Source organism: Xenopus tropicalis, chromosome 5, assembly GCF_000004195.4.
Source record: "Xenopus tropicalis strain Nigerian chromosome 5, UCB_Xtro_10.0, whole genome shotgun sequence".
Lineage (NCBI taxonomy): Eukaryota > Metazoa > Chordata > Amphibia > Anura > Pipidae > Xenopus > Xenopus tropicalis.
Window position 1 is genome coordinate 141618221 of NC_030681.2, and position 23942 is coordinate 141642162.

Here is a 23942-nt window from a genome sequence, read left to right on the forward strand (position 1 = left end):
CATGAACCACTGGTTGGGGATCACTGACCTATTGTAAGAGACCTATGAAGGTGGCTTCAGGCATTGCCAATGAGATAGCCTGGGAAATAGATTCCTCTGGCTTTATCTCTAGTGTAAGTACCTGGCAATGGTTTCTCCCACATTGTTACCTGTTCAACACAATTATGGGCTGCATTGAACTAATTACAGTGGTGATCAGGGATATTGATCAGAGCTTTTTCCAGGGATGGATTTTTCTAATCCAGAAGGAGGAGGTTACATTTATCCTAAAGAGCAGGGGTCCCCAACTTTTTTAACTGTGAGCCATGAAAAATGTTCCTAGGGATGCCAAATGAGGACTATTACTGGCTATGTGGTAACCTCTATGTGGACTGGCAGCCTACAGGAGGCTCTGTTTGGCAGTACCCCTGGTTTTTGTGCAACCAAACTTGCCTCCAACCCAGGAATTCAAAAATAAGCCCCTGCTGTGGGGGCACTGGGAGCAACATCCAATGGGGTGAGGAGCAACATGTTACTTTTTATTACTTGTCCTTTTATTCACACCCATTCCTAATGATATTCCAGTTTCTCATTCAAACCACTGCCTGGTTGCTAGGTTAATTTGGACCTTAGCAACCATATAGCTGCAGAAATTCCAAACTAAATAGTTAATGAATAAAAAGCTAAGTAATTTAAAAACAGCAAAAAAATAAAAAAATTAAGAACAATTGCAAATTGTTTTCATCTGCCCGCCAAGAGATTATTCTATAAAAATCCCAGCTGTCAATCATATATTGATTGACAAACCCCATAGAAAGTAATTTGATTTTTTTTTTTTTTTAGGGTGACAGGTCCCCTTTACGTCCAATAAAAAGAGCTTGGACCTGCCCAGGGCTGCTCTCCAGGGGCCACTTTGTTCTCCCTAGAACCTGCAATGATTTAAATGCATATTATTGCCTGTGTGCACTGATATTGATTACTTGTCTTTCTGTTCAGGCCCTCTTCTATATATCTTCTAGTCTCTCATTTAAGACACTAACAGGTTGCTTAGGTTAACTGAACCCTAGCAACCAGGTAGCTGCTGAAATTCTAAACTGGAAGGCTTCTGAACAAAAAACGGAATAATTAAAAAAAACATAGAATATGAATACCAATTGCAAATAGTTTAGAATAACAATGTTTACATTTAACTAAAGATAAATTAAAAGGTTAACCACCCCTTTAAAATATAGTTTTGTTCCAGGCTGGCATTTTATTGCTCGTGATCAATATTCCAGCAGAGGTTAGGCCAGTGATCCCCAACCAGTGACTCAGGGGCAACATGTTGCTCCCCAAACCCTTGGATGTTGCTCTCAGTGCCCCCAAACCAGGCAGTTATTTTTGAATTCCTGGGTTGGGGGCAAGTTTTGGTTGCATAAAAGCCAGGGGTACTGCCAAACAGAACTTTCTTTAGGCTGCCAGTCCAAATAGGGGCAATTAAGTAGCCAATTATTGCTCTTATTGGCACCTCTATGAACATTTTTGCTATTTAAATGTGACTTACGGATATAAAAGGTTGGGGATCCCTGGGTTAGGCCAAGGTTTTCTTTGTGTGTTGCCTAATAAATATAGTAAGGATCAAGCAAATGACCTCAAGGCTCATGTTATTTGGGCTCGTATCTGATATTTACAAAACAACCCTAACATTGTTGTTCCCATATTATGACCGTTGCACACACTAACCCTTACAATTCTTTCATCTTAGTTGGACTTCGCACTTTTAGGGGAGCATTTAATAACGTGTGATTTTTTTTTCATGATTCATAATTTTTTGCACAAAAATTCTATTTTGTTGTGGAAAAAAACATGATTTTTGTTTATTATTAGTGATGAGTGAATCTGTCCTGTTTCGCTTCACTAAACTGCTGAAAAATTCACGTAATTCGGCTGCTGCACAACTACTGCGCAACTTTGTTGACACGACTGTGACTTGTTTGACGCGACCATGACTTATTTGATGCGGCCACATCAAATTTTTTTATGTGATCTTTTTGATGTGCACGCAACTTTTTCCTCACTCAGCAAACTTTTGGGTCCTTTAGAACAATTTGCCAGTTTATTCGCATAGGCCCCCCGACAGGCCTACCCATCCAACATCTGCCCTTAAATTGGCCAGCTCTCAATCAGATAGGTTTGATTTTCCCATTGGATGGGGTACCATCACATTGTCTCGTTGATTCAGTCCGACAGCACCTATGCAGCCTGCCATTTTCATTTGGTAATTTGGCCCTAGGGCCAAACGATCAAATTAGCCCAATATCACCGACCTTAGGAGGACATATCAGGAGAAGATCTGCTTGTTTGGGACCTTGGCAAGCAAAAGGATCGGATTGTGTATGGCCACCTTTCAACGGGAGCACCAAGTGTCTGTGATCTGTGTTCTCACCTCCCCAGTTAGATTATGGAGCTCACTGGGGAACACTTAGAAGTAATTACACGTACAGGGATGGAGATGATCAAAAGTTAATTTAAACATCTCGGCAGAAGGATAACTTTAATTCAAGGGACCCTAATGAGATGGGCGGTTAAGCAGAACGGAGAGGAAAGTGAGACAAGGGCAGTTAATTAGAGTCGCAGTGGGTAATAGAATGGTCTGCGGGAGAACGATACATGGAGCCTTCTAGCCATTGTGACTAATCTCTTCATTTTATACTCTGATATTAACTAAAGCAAAAGAGCAGGTCACATTTTATTGTTTCATATCGGGAGAATATTGATTTCATAATATCATTTATTAATGTATTCTTTCATTATTTACTTAACATTATTAAGGGGTTATGTAATAAAAGGCACCAAGTTTGCCCAAGAGCAGTAACCCATAGCAACCAATCAGCAGGTTGAGTTTACTGGTCACCTGTTTAAAGTAGAAGGAAAGGTAAAAACTAAGTAAGCTTTATCAGAAAGGTCTATGTAAATACAGCCATAAGCACTCACAGAAACACTGCACTCTATCAAAAGAAACACAGGATTTCTTGTCTTTCTATTGTAAACATGATGTTCCAGTGTCTGACTTCCTCTCTCAGAAACATCTGTAATTCCTGTGGCCAGAGTCTGGGCAGTTCTCTCCTCTCTCCCTTCCCATAAAAATGCTAAGAACTCCCTCCCCCCGCCTTAGGAATGCGTGATCTCAGCTATAACGGCTAGATTGCAGGAAGGAAGCTACTTAAAATGGCAGCTGCTATCTTAAGCAAATGGAGAAAGCTTCTTAAAGGAACAGTAACACCAAAAAATGAAAGTGTATAAAAGTAACTAAAATGTAATGTGCTGCTGCCCTGCACTGGTAAAAGTTGTGTGTTTACTTCAGAAAGTCTACTATAATTTATATAAATAAGCTGCTATGTAGCCATGGAGGCAGCCATTCAAAGGAGAAAAGGCACAGGCACATAGCAGATAACAGATAAAACACTATTGTATTCTACAGCAGTGCTGTCCAACTTCTACGGTGCCGAGGGCCGGAATTTCTCTAGCATACATGGTGGAGGGCCGCTAATGGAAGCCAGTTTTGACCACTCCCCTTTTTGAAACCACACCCACTTCAAACCACACCTATTTTATCACAATGGTGGGAGCACAGCAAAATCCCAAATGCTTGGTCCTTACTGTGGGGGTATCAACCATCATTCATATGTGAAAGAATTATGTCATATTAAGATATACCCTTAAATTCCATATGCCTCCTCCTCCCCTGTGGATAGCACAGCAACCCCCAGTACATAATTACACACCTTAGGGACCATTTAATGGCTATTTCCAACAGCTAACAAACTCCCACAACAAACCCCTGCCAGGTTCACCTCCCACAAGCAGCATAGGGCAAGCAGAGTATGGCACACACAGGCAGCACTCTGCCTGTCCTATGCTGTCTGTGTGTGCCATACTCTGCCTGTCCTACCCTTCCTGTGTGTGCCATACTCTGCCTGTCCTATGCTGCCTCTGTGTGCCATACTCTGCCTGCCCTACCCTGCCTCTGTGTGCCATACTCTGCCTGCCCTACCCTTCCTGTGTGTGCCATACTCTACCTGCCCTACCCTTCCTGTGTGTGCCATACTCTGCCTGCCCTACCCTGCCTCTGTGTGCCATACTCTGCCTGCCCTACCCTTCCTGTGTGTGCCATACTCTACCTGCCCTATGCTGGCTGTATGTGCCATACTCTGCCTACAGTACCTATGTCTGAGGTGTGAAGAAGTGAACAATGGGAGTGATTACAGTCTGAGCCTGAGGTGTGAACACTGCAGGGGGTGAACAATGCAGGTATTAAAAGGTGTGAAAAACACAGGGGATTACATATTTAAACAATACAGAGGGATTACAGCCTGAATCTGAGGTGAGAACCATGCAGGGGGCCAGTTAATCTCAGTACTGATACCATTTAATGCTTACTCAAAGGTAAGCCATCAAAGCAGCCAGACAGGTGGGGGGCCACACAGAGGGGGGTTGCGGGCCGCATGCGGCCCGCGGGCCGCCAGTTGGACAGCACTGTTCTACAGAACTGTTATCTGCTATGTAACCTGTGCCTTTTCTCCTTTTTTCCAGCTTGAATGGCTGCCCCCGTGGCTACACAGCAGCTTATTATATAAATTATAGTAGTGTTACTGTAGCAAACACACCAGTTTTACCAGTGCAGGGCAACAGTGCATTATATTGTTATTACTTTAAAGCTCTTTCATTTTTTGGAGTTACTGTCCCTTTAAGCTGTTTACTCAGGTTCTAGGTGGCACTAATGTGGCAAATCTATTTGCTATTAAAAGCAAACATCTGATTGGTTGCAATGGGTTACTGCTACTGGGCAAACTCAGGGGCATATTTATTATGCAGTGTAAAACAAATTTGCTGAAAAAACAGCATAAAAAGCTGTGTAAAATAAACGGAGAAGATCGCCTTCCGACTGCCAGATTTTACGCCGTTCTTTTACATAAGTTCCAGCGGAAGAAAAAACACGTAAAAAAATTACACTGATTTTACGCCACTTTTTACACAGCGAAGCCTGGCAATGTGTGCCAAATTTTCTCGCCGCTTTTTTTACACCACATAATAAATATGCCCCTCGGTGTCTTTTCTTACATATGGGGGTCAGTCTGCTGCTCCTAATTCATGGCAGGGTGATAAAGGTGCTTCGTAATCTACTTTTAAATGATATACACACTTTTTTAATAGTAGCAATGTTTATAGATGTGTCCGATGTGCTTTAAACAGGAGATCCTTATGAAATCACATACGTCCCAACTGTCCCTATTTAGGAGGCAGAGCCATCAGAAAGTGGGTGGGGTTTGAGGCTGCTTAAGAGCATGCTTGAGAATTATTAGTAATGGATAAATTGTGTAAGGCGTGGTCTAAATGGTCCTACTTTTCCATCCAGGAACATTGGGAGGTGAGGAAGGTGATACAAATGGCTTTACTGTGACTTGACACGCACATGCAAGTAGCTCTTTTGGGCAGGGCTCTCTTCACCTCTTGTATCGGTTATTGATTTCTTTATATGTTACTCTGTATGTCTCCTTGTAGAGTGTAAGCTCTTTTGGGCAGGGCTCTCTTCACCTCTTGTATCGGTTATTGATTTCTTTATATGTTACTCTGTATGTCTCCTTGTAGATTGTAAGCTCTTTTGGGCAGGGCCCTCTTCACCTCTTGTATCGGTTATTGATTGCTTTATATGTTACTCTGTATGTCTCCTTGTAGAGTGTAAGCTCTTTTGGGCAGGGCTCTCTTCACCTCTTGTATCGGTTATTGATTGCTTTATATGTTACTCTGTATGTCTCCTTGTAGATTGTAAGCTCTTTTGGGCAGGGCTCTCTTCACCTCTTGTATCGGTTATTGGTTGCTTTATATGTTACTCTGTATGTCTCCTTGTAGATTGTAAGCTCTTTTGGGCAGGGCTCTCTTCACCTCTTGTATCAGTTATTGATTGCTTTATATGTTACTCTGTATGTCTCCTTGTAGATTGTAAGCTCTTTTGGGCAGGGCTCTCTTCCCCTCTTGTATCGGTTATTGGTTGCTTTATATGTTACTCTGTATGTCTCCTTGTAGATTGTAAGCTCTTTTGGGCAGGGCCCTCTTCCCCTCTTGTATCGGTTATTGGTTGCTTTATATGTTACTCTGTATGTCTCCTTGTAGATTGTAAGCTCTTTTGGGCAGGGCTCTCTTCCCCTCTTGTATCGGTTATTGGTTGCTTTATATGTTACTCTGTATGTCTTCTTGTAGAGTGTAAGCTCTTTTGGGCAGGGCTCTCTTCCCCTCTTGTATCGGTTATTGGTTGCTTTATATGTTACTCTGTATGTCTCCTTGTAGATTGTAAGCTCTTTTGGGCAGGGCTCTCTTCCCCTCTTGTATCGGTTATTGGTTGCTTTATATGTTACTCTGTATGTCTCCTTGTAGAGTGTAAGCTCTTTTGGGCAGGGCTCTCTTCACCTCTTGTATCGGTTACTGATTGCTTTATATGTTACTCTGTATGTCCAATGTATGAAACCCACTTATTGTACAGCGCTGCGGGATATGTTGGCGCTTTATAAATAAATGTTAATAATAATAATAATAATAATAAGTGAGTGAGCCCGGAGCAGGTACTGGGTTTAGGGTGCAACTTTGGCCTGACCACCGTCTGTCCCTTATTTCATAAATAGGGCTCCATGTTCTCTTAAGTCTTAGTGATGCATGGCATCAAGAAATATATTGCACTAAGAATGTATGTTATAAGCCTGTGTACTGCTGCCCTTATTGTAATCTCCAGAGCCAGGCAAAACAATGAATCATCTAGCAGACTATAAATGTAAGTGTTAAGTAAATGGTTATATATCAAAAACAAGGGCAGCGATGGTAAAGGGTAAGTTCATCTAAGCGGCTTTTCAATGGTTTTCTTTATATTATATGTTGTTTGAATTATTAGCCTTCCTCTTCTGGCTTTTTTTCAGGCTGCCACTGAAATTGCTTTCCAGTTGTTTGGGTCACTGACCCCGGCAACCAAACAACAAATTGACTGTGAGACTTCAGTGTTAGTTTTATTCCTATTTTCTTTATATATATATATTTCAGGTTCTCTGCTTTTAATCCTCTGTTTTGCTTCCACAACTGATCCCTGGTTTCTAGGGCAATTATCCTGTTTATATTCAAATCCTGAAAGCTACAGAACAAAAAATGGAAGTTAATAGAAAAAAAAAACACACAAAATTAAGAAATGCCAAAAAAGGGCCAAACATGCTTATATATAGCTTTTTAGAAGGAGACATTTGAAGGCCTTTGTTAAGCCCCAGACTTTATTGTTCTAGGTCTCAAATTTGCCGGAACCCAATGTGACCAATTTTAAAGCAGACCAATTGTTGCTCAGGCATACTCAACTGAATGAGTGTGTATCCTACATACAGTACATAAGTCAAGGCCTACTAATTGAGTCGTAGAAAAGTAACTGCAGGTACTTGGTACACCAAGGGGCACATTTACTAACCCACGAACGTCCGAAAAGCGTCCGAATGCGTTTTTTTCGTAATGATCGGTATTTTGCGACTTTTTTGAGCGTTCAATATGAAAAAGTCGCGACAATTCGCAAAAGTTGTAATGGCTATGAAAAAGTCGCGACAATTCACTAAAGTCATAATGCTATGAAAAAGTCGCGACAATTCACGAAATTTGTAATGGCTATGAAAAAGTCGTGACAATTCACTTAAGTTATAATGCTATGAAAAAGTCGCGACAATTCACGGAATTTGTAATGGCTATGAAAAAGTCGTAACGGGTACGAAAAAATCGCAAAAAATATGAAAAAGGCGCAAAATGTTTGTTTTCCAATCCGAATTTTTCCCATTCGGATTAGGATTCATGGATTAGTAAATCAGCCCCCAAGTGTCTTATTTTGCTGCTGCTAACAAAGAGTCTAGCAATTTAATTTGGGCTATGGGTTAGATATTGTTATAAAAATGGTATAAATAAAGAATACATTATGTAAACTACTTTGTGGGACTTGATTATGAGCAGAGCAGGTAGCACCCCAACAAAGAATTGTCAACTATGGACATTTTACTTCTTGGCCAGTCAAGTCATTTATCCAGGTTGCTGGGCAAAGCTCTAGTTCAGTGTTTGTCAACCTTCCTAATGCCGCGACCCTTTAATACAGTTCCTCATGTTGTGGTGACCCCCAACCATCAAATTATTCCTAAGACCATCGGAAATATGTGTTTTGCGATGGTCTAAGGCGACCCCTGTGAAAGGGTTGTTCGACCCCCAAAGGGGTCCCGACCCACAGGTTGAGAACCGCTGCTCTAGTTAGTAGCCAAACACTCAAATATGCGCTTTTTGCATCACCTAATTCTGTTTTGGGAGCTCTGGAGGCCACATAGTGTGGTCTTGTACCAAAGTAATAACTGTTGTAGTTATTAAATGTCATATAATGTTGAGCACAAGTAAAGCCAAAGCAGTGTCAGACTGGAGTAAGCGGCACCCTACGAAGAACCTGACCTCTATGCCTGCCCACTAGGCAAAGGGCCTGCCAGGATTTTTACCGGTGCCCAGAAGGGCCAGTCTGATCCGGAACCAAACTGCTGTAGTTAATAAACATGAACCAATGTTGAACACATGTACAGATACTCCCATTGCCAGCTCTGCACCCCACTAATGCATAAACCCACATAAATTATAGTGTTTGTCCCAGAAGTCCGATGACTCAACATTTCTCCCTCTGATATTTTCTCTTTTAAAAAAAAAAAAAAAAAAAAATAGAAATCGGATGCAATGTAAATACTTGCTGTAAAGTCTCCAGCTTTATAATTCATTTGGCTTCCCATTTGAATACGCCCATCGGAGGCAATGATTGTTCATGACAAGTGCTTTCCCCCTGCTGCTTTCCAACTGCGATACATTTTTCTGCTTTCCTCTGTCTGCAAGGGTATATTTTGTAAATAATGGATCCGCTGTGGTATTTTTACAGTCTGCATGAAAGAATCAAATGTAGGCTCTATATATAGCTGAGCAGCAATATCCAGGGAAGAGAGCTATTATCGACCCAATCTGCTAAGTCTATAATTTGACTCGGAGAGGCCGAGATGCTCGCCCACTTACCATAATTTTGTCAATAGATGTGTCGTGCTCTATAGCGATTAGTAACCTAAAGAAAGAAATGGCCTCAAATCCGCCTTTCAACTTTTCATTTTCTTCAAGCGGCTCATGTTGTTTGGGACACGTCCATTTGACGTCAGTCAGCGAAAGCTGCGTGTTTGTATTGGTTAGATGCTGCCCTGAGGGATAAATCACATCAGCGCGCAACTCCTATAGTTCTGCTGCACACAGATTGCTGCCACACAGCGGTTTTAATTTAATTTTGAAGCTTGAGGCAAAGGGAACTCAAGAACAGTTGCCCTGCTGTAGAGTTTGGTGCTTTGACCTAATGTATCGATGACCCTCTGTTGTCCATATGTCCAAAGACTAAAATGTCACTAGCATATTTGTGAATTATGTATATAGTGTAATTGTATAATGTTTTCATGGTAATATCAAAGGTGGAATGACATTTACCTGGATCCTTGTGTCCATGACCAGCTGTATTGCGCCTATTTGGGGAAATGGTTATGATTTGCTGCCTCTGCTTCTCTTGATTAGGTGGCCATGTTATTATTAGGCACATAAAGCAGGCCAACTGTTGGATCCACAGTTTGGGCCAAGAGCTGGTGTTTGGACAAGACCCACAAGGGTCATAGATTCAGCTGGTAACATCCAGGCCAGAGTCCTTATGAAGACATGGATGGGTTTTAATGTAGAGCCGAATGGACATTTGCCTTGGGAACAGCCTCAGGACTGTCTCTTTGTTAGATATATTTGTGTTTTAACAGGGACAGGGTACCACAGGGACAGCATGGGATCTAGACACACTAAAGGCCAAAGTATTAAGCACTTAGGGCCAGATTTAGTTTGGTGAAAAAAATGTATCTCTTGGTTTATTTCATTAAAACTCAATAGAAGTGTTTGGGGAAATCTGGAATTGAGTTAGGAAATTGAATCTGGCCTTTTTGGTTTCACAGTTTATCACATGAAAACTCCTTAAAGTCTATGGAAAAATCTGGACTTGAATAAAGGTGGCCATACACATAGCAATTACGATCTCTGCAGGAAAGATTGTTTGTTTTCCCCACTGATGATTCAGCCCTTAATGTAGATTTTGCTCAGGCGCCTTCAATGGCGCCCAATCAAAATCTTTTAACCCACCCGATTGACGAGACAATTGATATCCGCAGCCTTTGCGATGCGCCATACACGCACTGAATATTGTACAAAACAAGGTTTTGTATGTTACCATTGGTGCATGTATGCCTTAGTTGGAACATGAAGTCTTCCTGAAATAACCCTTATCTGGTCACTGTTATATACTATGGGCCAGATTCAAATCAATAAGAACTTAATTTTATGGTTTATCCCATGAAAACTTATGGGTGAGATGCAATTTGTGGAGAGAATCAGGTCCCATAAACTTCAATAGAGTTTAAGTGACATAAGTTTTTCTCATTGAATTGCATCTGGCTGTATGGGAAAATTTGGAATTTAATTAGAATCTAGAATTTGATTGAAATAACCCAAATCCTGATCTGGGCACTGTTATATACTATAGGCCAGATTCAAATCAATGGGAAAATGTTATTTTATGGCTTATCCCGTGAAAAGTGAGATGCAATTTGAGGAGAGAATCCTTTTCTCCTAATTCAAGTTCTGCTTTTCCCATAAAGTTTTCATGTGATAAACAGTAAGATAAGTTTTTCTCATCAAATCAAATCTGGCCCTATGTCTACTAAATCAAGTATGTTTGCATCGTAATTGTTCCTTCCTGACTTTCTACATTGATTGCACTGCCTCAGAGAAGTAACATTTGTAGCACCAACATATATTATTACCGTATTGTGGGCAGCTCCTCATTTTAGGGCTGTGGCACATGGGGAGACAAATCCGTGACAAATCTCCCTTGTCGCGGACGACTAATCTCCCCGAAATACGGCGCCACGTTTGCCATCCCACCAGTGATTTACATTATCGCCGGTGGGATGGTATATCGAGTAGATTAGTCGCCCGCGACAAGGGAGATTTGTCGCAGGCGACTAGTCTCCCCATCTGCCACAGCCCTACAGCGGATGCATATTTTTTAATTGCTTGGAGGCAAGTTTGGTTGCATAAAAACCAGTTGTACTGCCAAACCGAACATCCTGTAGGCTGTCAGTCCATATAGGGAATACCAAATAGCCAATAACAGTGCTTATTTGGCACCTCCAGGAACATGTTTCCTATTTTTTTTTATATTTGAATGTGGCTCAGGGGTAAAAAAAAGTTGGGGATCCCTGTCATAAACAGTCACGATTTATTGGGCATATTTTGCCCACTGTGTACCTACTGCAAACACCAGATTGGTTAATATATGTGGGTAAATCCTCACTACCTAGGTTATTAGTGTATAATTAGCAGTGCCATAAAAAATGAAATCCTAACACTGCCATATAAATACCCCAGTATGTGTTTGTATATCCCCGGGGTTGGGTAGCCCATATATTGTTCTGATGCCAGATAAATAACCCAGATATAGTATTTAGACGCAGGCAACTGGAAACCCTGTACAAAACACAGCATTGTTGCAGCTATAAATAGTCCGGAGTCGTTTGCTCATATGCAAATGGCATCTGTTTATTTAGCATCTTATCAACATTGTGCTAGCAGCCCAGTTGCCTAGATGCCGCACTGTTTATATTGACAGCATACTATTTACTTTGAGATCAGCTTTGTCTGTGAGCATTTGCATTATATGGAAAGAGTGGCCTTGTACATAGTTCAGGCATTGGAAATTGTAAGTTCATTTCCAGCCTTGACCTTGTGCAATCACAGTAGGTTTGGGGAGGGCTGTCACACTGCCGATTTGGTCACAGTTTATATAAGAGCAATATGGAAAGCACTGTGCGCCCCTGTATCACGGTTTGAAGGGGATCATTTATTATTAAGTGTATTTGATGGTCTGCAGTCAACTCCATTTTGGCCCAGTTTATTATTTACTGTCATTCCTTAAACTCCCTCTGGGAACCCCCTGTCTATCCACCATCTGGCGCGAGCTCAGAATAATTGTAGCGACTAATTTTTACATTAATAATTAGCTGTCATGTTTATGTAACTTTATATTTAGAGGCAATGCAACAAGACATGCAATGTTTGCTACTGGGGTTGTTACCCACCTCAGCCAAGTGCTTGGTTTCATTATTTCAAATACTGCCTGCTGTAGGTTGCATTGGGTTGCTAGACCTGGAGCCTTTTCTGTACAGGTATGGGATCCCTTATCCAGAAACCCATTACCCAGAAAGTTCTGAATTACAGAAAGGCCATAATTATGAGCAAATAATTCTAATTTTTAAAAATGATTTTCTTTTTCTCTGTAATAATAAAACAGTTGTACTTGATCCCAACTAAGATATAATTACCCCTTATTGGGGGCAGAACAGTCCTATTGGGTTTATTTCATGGTTAAATGATTCCCTTTTCTCTGTAATAATAAAACAGTACCTGTACTTGATCCCAACTAAGATATAATTACCCCTTATTGGGGCAGAACAGCCCTATTGGGTTTATTTAATGGTTAAATGATTCCCTTTTCTCTGTAATAATAAAACAATACCTGTACTTGATCCCAACTAAGATATAATTACCCCTTATTGGGGGCAGAACAGCCCTATTGGGTTTATTTAGTGGTTAAATGATTCCCTTTTCTCTGTAATAATAAAACAGTACCTGTACTTGATCCCAACTAAGATAATTACCCCTTATTGGGGGCAGAACAGCCCTATTGGGTTTATTTCATGGTTAAATGATTCCCTTTTCTCTGTAATAATAAAACAGTACCTGTACTTGATCCCAACTAAGATAATTACCCCTTATTGGGGGCAGAACAGCCCTATTGGGTTTATTTCATGGTTAAATGATTCCCTTTTCTCTGTAATAATAAAACAGTACCTGTACTTGATCCCAACTAAGATATAATTACCCCTTATTGGGGGCAGAACAGTCCTATTGAGTTTATTTAATGGTTAAATGATTCCCTTTTCTCTGTAATAATAAAACAGTACCTGTACTTGATCCCAACTAAGATATAATTAATTCTTATTGGGGAAAAACAGTCCTACTGGGTTTATTCAATATTTAAATGATTTTTAGCAGACTTAAGTTATGGAGATCCAAATTACGGAAAGATCCCTTATCCGGAAAACCCCAGGTCCCAAGCATTCTGTATAATAGATCCCATGCCTGTATTCCCTTCTTTGGGTAATAACAGACTGGGCAATCTCTGGCGATTGTTTTCTCGCTCTGTTGGAGGGGAACAAAATGATAGAAACTGACCCAAAGTCAATAGGAATAGCCATCAAGACTGGGTCCTGTCTAGTTGTCTTCAGAAAGACTCCATGATGGAGCATGTAGGGTTTCAACCTGTCCGGTTTTGAACTGGACAATCCATTTTTTTTGGAGTGCTGTCTACTTCAAACCATCCAGCTGGCATTCCCCCAAAGTCACAGCTCCACCGTTTGACATCACCGGTCTACCCCTCTGACATCATCGACCTGCCCCGTTGCCCAGATTTTCATGTTGGCAAAGGTGGCAACCCTAGGAGCAAGGGAAGTGTAAGGCACTCTGATGTGGAACGGAGATGGAATTGTTTTCATTAAAAATATATTTGTAGGAACGCAGGTGTCATAAATTGCAACATTGTACTGCAGAAGATGACTGGATTTCCCATTGGCCATGTATTTGTATTGCACAAGACTTACTGCTGCAAGTTGGAAAGAGGAGTACAGGTATGGGATTCGTTATCCGGAAACCTGATATCCAGAAAGCTCCGAATTACAGAAAGCCCGTCTCCTATAGACTACATTTTAATCAAACAATTCAGATTTTTAAAATTGATTTCCTTTTTCTCTGTAAAAATTAAACAATGCTTTGCATTGATCCCAACTAAGATATAATTCTTAATTATTCCTTACTGGATGCAAATTAATCGTATTGGGTTTAATTAATATTTTATTGATTTTTTAGGAGACTTAAGGTATGAAGATCCACATTATGGAAAGACCCCTTATTCGGAATACCCTTGGTCCCGAGCATTTTGGATAACGGGTCTTATACTTGTATTTGGTATAAAATAGTACTAGTGTGGAGAGGCTTGGAGAGGTATGTACGTTGACTGTTGTTTTGCTTCTCCTTGTTGTTCGTTGACACAAAAGAAATAGAAGTCAGCCTTGTTGGGTCAGATTTTTTCCTGCAGAACATGGATAGTTAGCCTTGGGGGGGGCAGCAGTTTAGAACTAAGACACAGAGTAGGTCACTGGTGCGCCACCAAAGTTCAGTGAAGCAATGTTTAAAAAGTAGAAAAGGGATGTACCAGTAGATGTTGGGTCAGCAGAACACTACGGTAGAGTGTTCAGGCCCCAGATGGACTGTCAAATTCGGCACAAATGTTGCTTAAATGATGGATACTGTTCATTTCAATACAGCAGATCTGGTGTAGTCTAAGATCAGTAGTAGAATTCTGAACTGCCCCAAAGCTGGTAATGTCTAGACTCCAGTAAACAGTTCAGATGGGCAGATGTTGGCTTAATTTCAACCAAACTGTCCAACGTCTTCCTAAGTGAGCTGGTGAATCTATTCAGGTGAGGATTTTATTGATGTATTTGTACTATCACTGAAGATCAAATATGTGTGTACCGTCATCCACCAAATGGACTGTCACATTGAAGGAAAGTTCAACATGTGTTTACCCATCTTTAGATAGTACGCCTAATTTTAGTTAAAGAATGGAGCTTGCAGAACTTAGGCCCATGGCACTTCTGGGGACTTCAGTGGTCAAACGTCCTTCAATGCAGATATGTTAGGGCATTTGCTACCTATGGCAGACACTAGTATCTTACTGGGATCACTAAAGTTATGCCAAAGCATGTGTTTCTCAGTCAAGTATGTCTAAAAGGAGGCCAGCTGCACTCTTGGAAATGGTATGACCCCAATTATACCTATTAAGAATGGGGTTAAAATCATTTGAACCTTCTATATGAAAGAAGGTCTCCTATGCTCTGATCTTTGTATTTCTGGAGGACACGTGGTGTAAACACAAAGCACCAAAAGGGTATTTCAAGTGTATTCACTAGGATGTAATTCATTTTAACCAAATTTGAGGAGAAAGAGATAGCCACCAGGTCAAAAAAAGTATATTCCTTTTTTTTCAAAAACAGTGATTGGTGATCGTATTCTTCTGCTTTAATTCAAAATGTGTAGTAAGGGATTTCACACTCCCCATTACATATGATTTCCCTATGTTCTGTATTACTTTGGGCCCTAATCATGTGGGAGCGATCAGCCACCGCTGCATCTTAATCCGGTGTGTGGCCCTGCAGCTGTGTAGAGAGATAAGACCAATAGTCATTTAGTCATTTGCATCCTATCCGGGTTACAATATGTGGCACATTGCTCTTATGACACACTTAGCAATGTCGCTTCTTTTATCAGCCGCAGCAGATGATCCGGGCCACTAACAGATTACACGCGGATGAGAAGCTGCAAAAAGCTGCTTGTAGGGTTAACGGGGGCGCTGGGGATAAAGACATTGTAATGATTCAGTAACTGTCCGGGGACATAATGCATCTGTCATTGTGGATTGAACTGCAATGTGTAATCCTAGCACCAAATATTAAACAATTAACACACAGGGGTAATTTATTATGTTCAAGGCAAGGGTGCAAAAAACAGGGTCAGTCTACCATATTTTTTGCACTTTGGAAAAACCTTACACATAAATGGATTTTCACAAGCCTATTAAAAATGCAGAGCAGAGACCTGTATGACCCCCACTGAGTACAGTGCTGTCTTTGTTTGGCAGCACTGTATTCATGATGGGTGGGCATATCCCCATCCCTTACTTGCTCGTCATTCAGGCTATAGCCTAAGCTCTTCAACTGTAGTATATTTAATAATATTACATTAGAAAAGACTTTCTCAGACCCTAATAGTCCTTTAATCAGATTACCATTGATTCTGATCATATGAAAGACAAGTATAAGCTGCCTAAAAACCAAAACTGTATTTGTAGACTTGCCAAGTCTCTCCACAAATGGCAATTCCAGTATATACAAAAATCTTTGGTGGAACCCAGCGGTGTGCTGAATTATTCCCTGCAGCATTAATGTTGGTAGCTGCCATATTTTTCTCCCTAGAACCTTGTACTCTTTCTTGTCTTTACCATGCATGCAACTCCTCAACGTCCCTATGGTCACTATGTCCCTGCAATATTGCACTGGGCACCCTTACTAGGGCCACCAAGGATACACAGGCCTTCCACCTATCCCTCACCTCATCAGAGAAGGTTGTGGTGCTGAGTAAGATGAGTTGAGGTTATTCATTTTGTAACTCTAACTTTTTGTCTGAGAATCACTGAATGGCTTCAGTTTTTTGGCCCCCCAAGCAAACGTTTGTTTATTGTTTCTGCTCGCTCATCTGCCCTCAAGAGTGGACTTAATGTAATGCGATAATTGCCTTTCAAATCAAAACGCTCCTCTCATGATAACTAGTTTGTAGGGCATTTTCCACTAGAATTCCACCATGAGGGAACTGCTACCAGCAGAACAAGCGTTAGACTCATTAATCTTCTGCTTGAGGGGTTTGTGCTACAAAGTCCTGTTAATGATACGATCAATATGGTGCCAGGGAGCATTTATAATAATGTGCAGAGCTGTATTTATAGGAGCATCCAAGTACATAAAGTCATATCTTGCAGTACATGGATTGGCCAGTTGCCTTGAGGGGATGCATTAAATTAAGGTTCTTGCAGAAGCACCTATTGAGTGCTCTGTCCTTACTGTACTGTTTTTGGGTATTGGAAGCCTATTACATTTTTCCATAGCTTGCAACCCTCCCCCAATCCCTTTCCCACTGGTCTCCCTTTTACAAAACAGCACTACAGATAGATGCCAAGCATTCTGAATCTCCTGAAGACACCTACATTATTGTTAATGACTGCTTATGTAAATATAAATAAAAAATCACACACTTAAGTTATTTAGGTCAGTTTTAATTGAACACAGTAAGTGCTTTATCAAGTCACTAAAGAAATGTGTTACATCACTATATACCTCTGTATGGCTCTTGAAGGGGATATAAACACTTAAAAATCAAGAACATTTGCTCCAAGTGGTCATTTTTTCTGAGCAGTTTATTTTTTTAAAGAATTTTACATTTTATTCTGGAGTTACTTTGGTGCTTTGGAAGATCACATTCAACCTGTCCAAATGAACCCCAGCACATACATATATCTCAAGATCACTGTAGCCTTGGATATTATGCTTTTCCAAAAAGTCATCTAAACTGCCATCACTAGGAAGGGCATTCCCCAACCTCACTGCCCTCACTGTGAAGAACCCCCTACGCTGCTTCAAATGAAAATTCTGTTCCTAAATGGGGTAAAAAAATATGTCTATAATGTCCTGATATGCATGAAAAAAGTAATCATGTCCCCTCGCTAGAGCTTTTTCTCTACGGGAAAACAACCCCAAACTTGACAGTCTTTGCTTATATTTTAACGATTCCATCCCTTTTACAAGTTAAGCTGCAGTCTCAGCGCTCTCTCCAGCTCATTTATATCCTTCTCGAGGATGTAAAGCCTGTTCTTGAGCAGAGACCGAGTTAACTGAATATGTAGGTGGCATCTCTAGTGAGAAGCTACTATGAATATCACTCAGTGCCCCTTGGGCACACATTTCTGGAGCTTGTGTGGCAAAAATAAAGAAAATGTTAAACAAAATTTCTTTAATTATCCTTTGTGTCCCCATTAATTGTCTCTTATTACTACTGTACAGATGAAGTTACAGGGCTGGATATGAGGAAATAAGAATAATACAACCAATCAGTGCACATTTATCTACTATAAAAAGTGGCTATGTTATCGTTAATATTCTTTTATGTTTCCCATAATCCTATATAAACTGTATTGGTGGGGCATCTGCAGTTTTCTGTTGGATGCTGGAGAATGCATGGAAGTCTTAATTTTTTAAGAAGAAAATAATGAAAATTACAGAATTTGTTAGCATATCTGCCATGCCATCATTGCCAATAAGATTTTTATTATTTCATGCCTCCTGTTAACTCCTTGCCAAGGTCACGATGATCCATTTCTCTGGTTCTCTAGTGCAACTGAAGAATCAGGTTGGTTGATTGGATAATACTTATCTCTAATAGGTGCTCTATCCCTAATAGGTGCTCTATTCCTAATAGGTGCTCTGTCCCTGATAGGTGCTTTCTCCCTAATAGGTGCTCTGTCCCTAATAGGTGCTCTATCCCTAATAGGTGCTATGTCCTTAATAGGTGCTCTAGTTGACAGCAAAAGCCTTTTATGTGTAGATGCCTGTGGTGGACGCTGCTGTTTTCTTCTATAATCAGTTCTACTTTGAGGAAATGTGTCTATATATAGCAAGAAGAAGGAGAAAAATTCTAGATTACTAAATGTCCCCTTATGGGTCATTGACAAACAGAGAAAATGTTCATTCATAAAAGGAACTTGCATCCAATAACGCTTCTTGCACTTGTGTATATTTGTGACTAGGCTCCATTGTGTCACTGCTGCCTGTTCTGCTAAATTGGAACCCTGAAGCAACCGGTTCCACAGCAAGTTGCCTCAGTAGGTAGATTTGCCCCAGAAGAACCAAGCGCCAATGGAATGTTTACACCAAGTGCAGGAAGTGACACAACTTGCATCCAGTTTATTTGGGAGTACCTGGCGCGATTGCAGTAGGCGCAGCTACCCAGTGGCACTGGAATTGTTGGGCAAGTGCTGCATTGTGGGTAAAAAAAAATAGCAGAAAACGGAAACTTTGTACTTTGCTGCTGTGTGGTGTAAATGTGCCTTATTGTTGTGCAGCTTTGGAACCACCCTGCTTTAGGTTGGTGACTAATGGCACATACACTGCCTTTTTTCTTGCAGTTTTTACAGACTGTTTTGATGAGTCTTCTCCAACATGGATCTGAAGACCCAAAAAAAAAAAAAAAAAAACACTACAAAAATATAAACAAATATGTTTCTCTCAACCTGAAATATCTTGTTAAGTCTGAGCACCTTCTGTTTGTAGCCAAGAGCCATACATATTTATTAGCACCATCATTTACACTCTTACACATGCACATATTCTCTGCATTGCGGGGGAAGCAATTACACTTTCCTGCTCATAGATGAGCTATTTTCATCCGTGACACTTGGCCCCTTCCACATGTTAGAATAGGGAAAGCATTTTGCATAGAATTATAGTGCATGACCCGGTGTATCTCTTACATTCCCCGAGGCAAGGAATGTACCAATGTGGGCTCAGTTCACTTGATTCTTTTAGCTAATACGCACCTAAATTTGCACCTTTTGTGGCCCAAAATGTGCAAATCATAATTGTGCCATCTTTTTTCTTCCTGACAGCATCACGTGATCCACAACTCACACTAACACTCATTTTCATATGTGTATACTCAATAGATATGCAATGTATGAACATTTTCTTTTGTTAAAATCAAATAAAATGTAAGTTACAAAAAATAGATATTTATTAACAGAAAATTATTAGAAAAATCAATGAGAAAAACAGAAATATTTAATCGAAAAGGGGACATTTTGTCATGTTACTACAGGTATGGGACCTGTTATCCTGGGGTCTTTCCATAATTTGGATCTCCATACTTTAAATCTGATAAAAATCATTTAAACATGAAATAAACCCAATAGGGCTGTTCTGCCCCCAATAAGGGGTAATTATATCTTAGTTGGGATCAAGTACAGGTACTGTTTTATTATTACAGAGAAAAGGGAATCATTTAAACATGAAATAAACCCAATAGGGCTGTTCTGCCCCCAATAAGGGGTAATTATATCTTAGTTGGGATCAAGTACAGGTACTGTTTTATTATTACAGACAAAAGGGAATCATTGAACCAATAAATAAACCCAATAGGGCTGTTCTGCCCCCAATAAGGGGTATTTATATCTTAGTTGGGATCAAGTATAGGTACTGTTTTATTATTACAGAGAAAAGGGAATCATTTAACCATTAAATAAACCCAATAGGACTGTTCTGCCCCCAATAAGGGGTAATTATATCTTAGTTGGGATCAAGTACAGGTACTGTTTTATTATTACAGAGAAAAGGGAATCATTTAACCATTAAATAAACCCAATAGGACTGTTCTGCCCCCAATAAGGGGTAATTATATCTTAGTTGGGATCAAGTACAGGTACTGTTTTATAATTACAGAGAAAAGGAAATAATTTTTTAAAATGTGAATTATTTGATTAAAAGTCTATGGGAGATGGCCTTCCTATAATTCAGTACTTTATGGATAATCAGTTTCCGGATAAAGGACCCCATAACTGTACAGCTGTTGTTATATCTGTAATATAAAAATTAGGGGGTAAGCAGTAGTTACTGTATAATTTTTATTGGAATTGATATGAATTTTATTGTGATACCTATTCAGCTGCTGTTGGGAACCCAAAAACATCTCGGCCTCCATTCACACTTCATTCCAAGAATTTCAGTGACGGCTTCAAAATGAGAAGTTGATGCCTTTGGCCGTTATCTTCCATCTGCTTTCAGGGTTAGTCCCTCCTGGCATATCCATCTCTTGCTCATCATAGCTGTATTGATTGTTTCTTATGTAAGTTCCTATCAGTTTCATTCTGCAGTACTGCAAAGACCTTGTAAGGTCAGAGTGACTGTGTGCCGCCTGTGTGCCAACGAGCCCACATAAAGCACAAGTCTTCGCCAAATCTCTGGGCTTTTGTTTTGACAATAGCAGGGGCATAATGGTGCAGTCACAATTGCATCTTAAGAAAACATGGTACTGCCACTGTCCAAGTTTTATGTGGCTCCTAGTACAGGTATCGGACCCCAGGTATCGGAAACCCGTTATCCAGAAAGTCCCGAATTACGGAAAGCCCATCTCCCATAGACTCCATTATAAGCAAATATTTCTAATTTTATAAAAGTATTTCCTTTTTTTCTGCAGAACAGTCCTATTGGGTTTATTTAATGGTTAAATGATTCCCTTTTCTCTGTAATAATAAAACAGTACCTGTACTTGATCCCAATTAAGATATAATTACCCCTTATTGGGGCAGAACAGCCCTATTGGGTTTATTTAATGGTTAAATGATTCCCTTTTCTCTGTAATAATAAAACAGTACCTGTACTTGATCCCAACTAAGATATAATTACCCCTTATTGGGGGCAGAACAGCCCTATTGGGTTTATTTAATGGTTAAATGATTCCCTTTTCTCTGTAATAATAAAACAGTACCTGTACTTGATCCCAACTAAGATATAATTACCCCTTATTGGGGGCAGAACAGCCCTATTGGGTTTATTTCATGTTTAAATGATTTTTAGCAGGCTTAAGTTATGGAGGTCCAAATTACAGAAAGACCCCTTATCTGGAAAAACCCCAGGTCCCGAGCATTCTGGATAACAGGTCCCATACCTGTACATCACTTTTCCTTCGCCACTTTTGCCTCTATCCAGCAGCCCCATAATGGTAAGAGTAGGGTGTTTGCCTTATAGATTATATAGTATCTTGATAATGATGTCTACATGATACCTTACACAAGGTCTGACCACTATACTGTGCCCAAACTGATACCCTGGTTTTATTTGTGTTAGGTACCACCATAAACATGGAGAGAACCTTTAAATTGTTTGAACCTTTTCAATAAGAAATTCTGGAGGTGCTGTCTATGTTTATGGAGAAATTGTCTTGACCCTTAGTAGATGGCTGCTACCTATCACTGTAATCTGTTCCTTCAAAAAGTAGGAATAAATACCATTTTATATGCTGAAATCCAGCTGCAAAACAGTTCTACTCTTTCTGCATCATTTGAAATCCTGGCAGGGGAGGAGGGACTAAAACACTGATGTTACAAATTGTGACAACGTCTCTGCAGCTTACAGACAGCATGCAGGAACTACAGAACCCACAATGCATTGCACTGTGATGTTCCTTTCCTTATTGACATCACGTGCAGGGAATTATGGGATTGGGAGGATGCAGGCTGAGGACAGGCGACTACTGTTACATTTTATTTGAGGCTCAAAGTAGTAGGATAGGATTGTTTGGGATTGTTTTGCCTCTAATAAGGATTCATTATACCTTAGTTGGGATCAAGTTTTATTATTACAGAGAAAAAGGAAATCATTTTTAAAAATGTGAATGATTGGTTTAAATACAGTCCATGACCCAGAATTCAGAAATCTCTGGATAACAGGTTTCGGGATAACGGTACCTGCCACTGTAAGGGGCAAATCTTTACTTACCCTTTTCAAAATGCATCTGGAGTCCCATATTAAATGCCTGCTTAACCCAAGCCTTGAGACTGTGGCCTCCTTGCACTGGTCTCCGCTCCTTGCACCCAATATACAAACACCAGAACCAGAACAGGAACACCAGAACCACATTGTACTATGTAGTACAACAAGGTACAATGGCAATGAGTAGTCAAAAATGCTGAATGGTGCTTTCAGGGACCCCTGAGTGCACTAACACATCTGAAATTAGGCAGCATAGATCCTAACCAGCTAGATAGTCCTCCCATTTCAGGGAGTAGATGACAATGATGAAGTCATGTAATGGGCAGATGAGACAATGAAATCCCTACAGGGAGAAGAGAACATTAGCATCTCTCTTGCCCTGATCCTACTGTACGAGTGGGGTTCTGCCCGGCCACTATTTCCATTTCACGCTTCACACAGACTTTCCTCCAGAGGATTCCAACATGTCTATTAATTAGATTCCTAATACCACCGAGGACATTCCCCTTTGTTCAGCGTTCCGTTTCCATCTCAGTGCATTTCAGTCTGTTGGAAAGTACCGCAGATGGTTTTCCCTAAGATTGTGTAGCTTCTTGTAAATGGGTTTCAATAAATTGTACTTTCTCTAGTGCTTATAGACACTCTTATCAGCATTCATTTTCCACCAATTCATTCACAACGAAGTGTTTGCAGTCATGGTGGATGGGTGGAAATGGACACAAACCCTTGGAAAGCACCAAGTCTTCCTTAGGACTTGACTTTTATTGCCACTTTGAAGGAGCTTGGTTTGGTTTGGGAGCCAGGAACAAGTCACAAGGTTTATGCTTTCTGGAATACACAGGAAAAAGATAAAATCTTCTCAAAATGATTGACAGTTTTTCTATCATGGATATTGGATCCTGAGGCATTATTCCAGGCAGCGTTAATAAGAATTATTGGAAGGAGGAGGGTCGGAAAACTCCTGCATTCAATAAAAGCCCCTCATTAAGGTCATATAATAGATTTCCTTAGGGGGCACTTTTGTAGACGGGAAACAAATGTAAGTATAATATAAGGACTTCAAGCATTGATTCCCCCCATTGTGTTTATGACTGGAGAAAAATCAGGTGTGAAGATGGGAAGATAGAGAGTTGCTGGCACAAAAGGGGTTGACAACTGGTTTTAATGAATGGGCAGATGTTAGTGAGAAATTGGTTTATTTGTTCATCCAGGATTAGTTTGTCTTCCATAACAAAGCAATATACTAAAAGGGGTCGAATGAACTCTTTGTAATGGTAATGGCCACACACTCTTGTCAATATAGCAGCCTATACAGTCGTTTGCATATATTTTACCTAACTGCTTCTGTCTATCTGTAAATCCTTTGAATCCGACTCCAGCCCCTCAGCTTATGTTACCTCCAACTCCTACTCCAGGTACCCAAATTGCTTCCAACTCCTGCTCCGGGAATCCCAGGGCTGTGGAGTATGTTTGTATGTATATCTTTATTTATAAAGCGCTACTTATGTATGCAGCGCTGTACAGTAGAATACATTAATACAAACAGGGGGTTATTAAGATAATAATAGATAAATACACAGTATAACAATAAATACAAGATACAGTTGCAATAAG

At 40.2% G+C, this 23942-nt stretch overlaps 1 protein-coding gene across 3 annotated transcripts in view; it reads left to right on the forward strand.

Moving 5' to 3' along the window:
- vsnl1 (visinin like 1) overlaps nt 1-23942 on the forward strand; it is a 111070-nt gene that overhangs the window by 29086 nt on the left and 58042 nt on the right. Inside the window, exon 1 of one of the 3 annotated variants that reach the window (XM_031901783.1) lies at nt 20508-20622. Within the exon in view, the coding sequence (XP_031757643.1) occupies nt 20588-20622 (35 nt within the window). The 5' untranslated portion in view covers nt 20508-20587. 3 annotated transcript variants of the gene reach the window in all.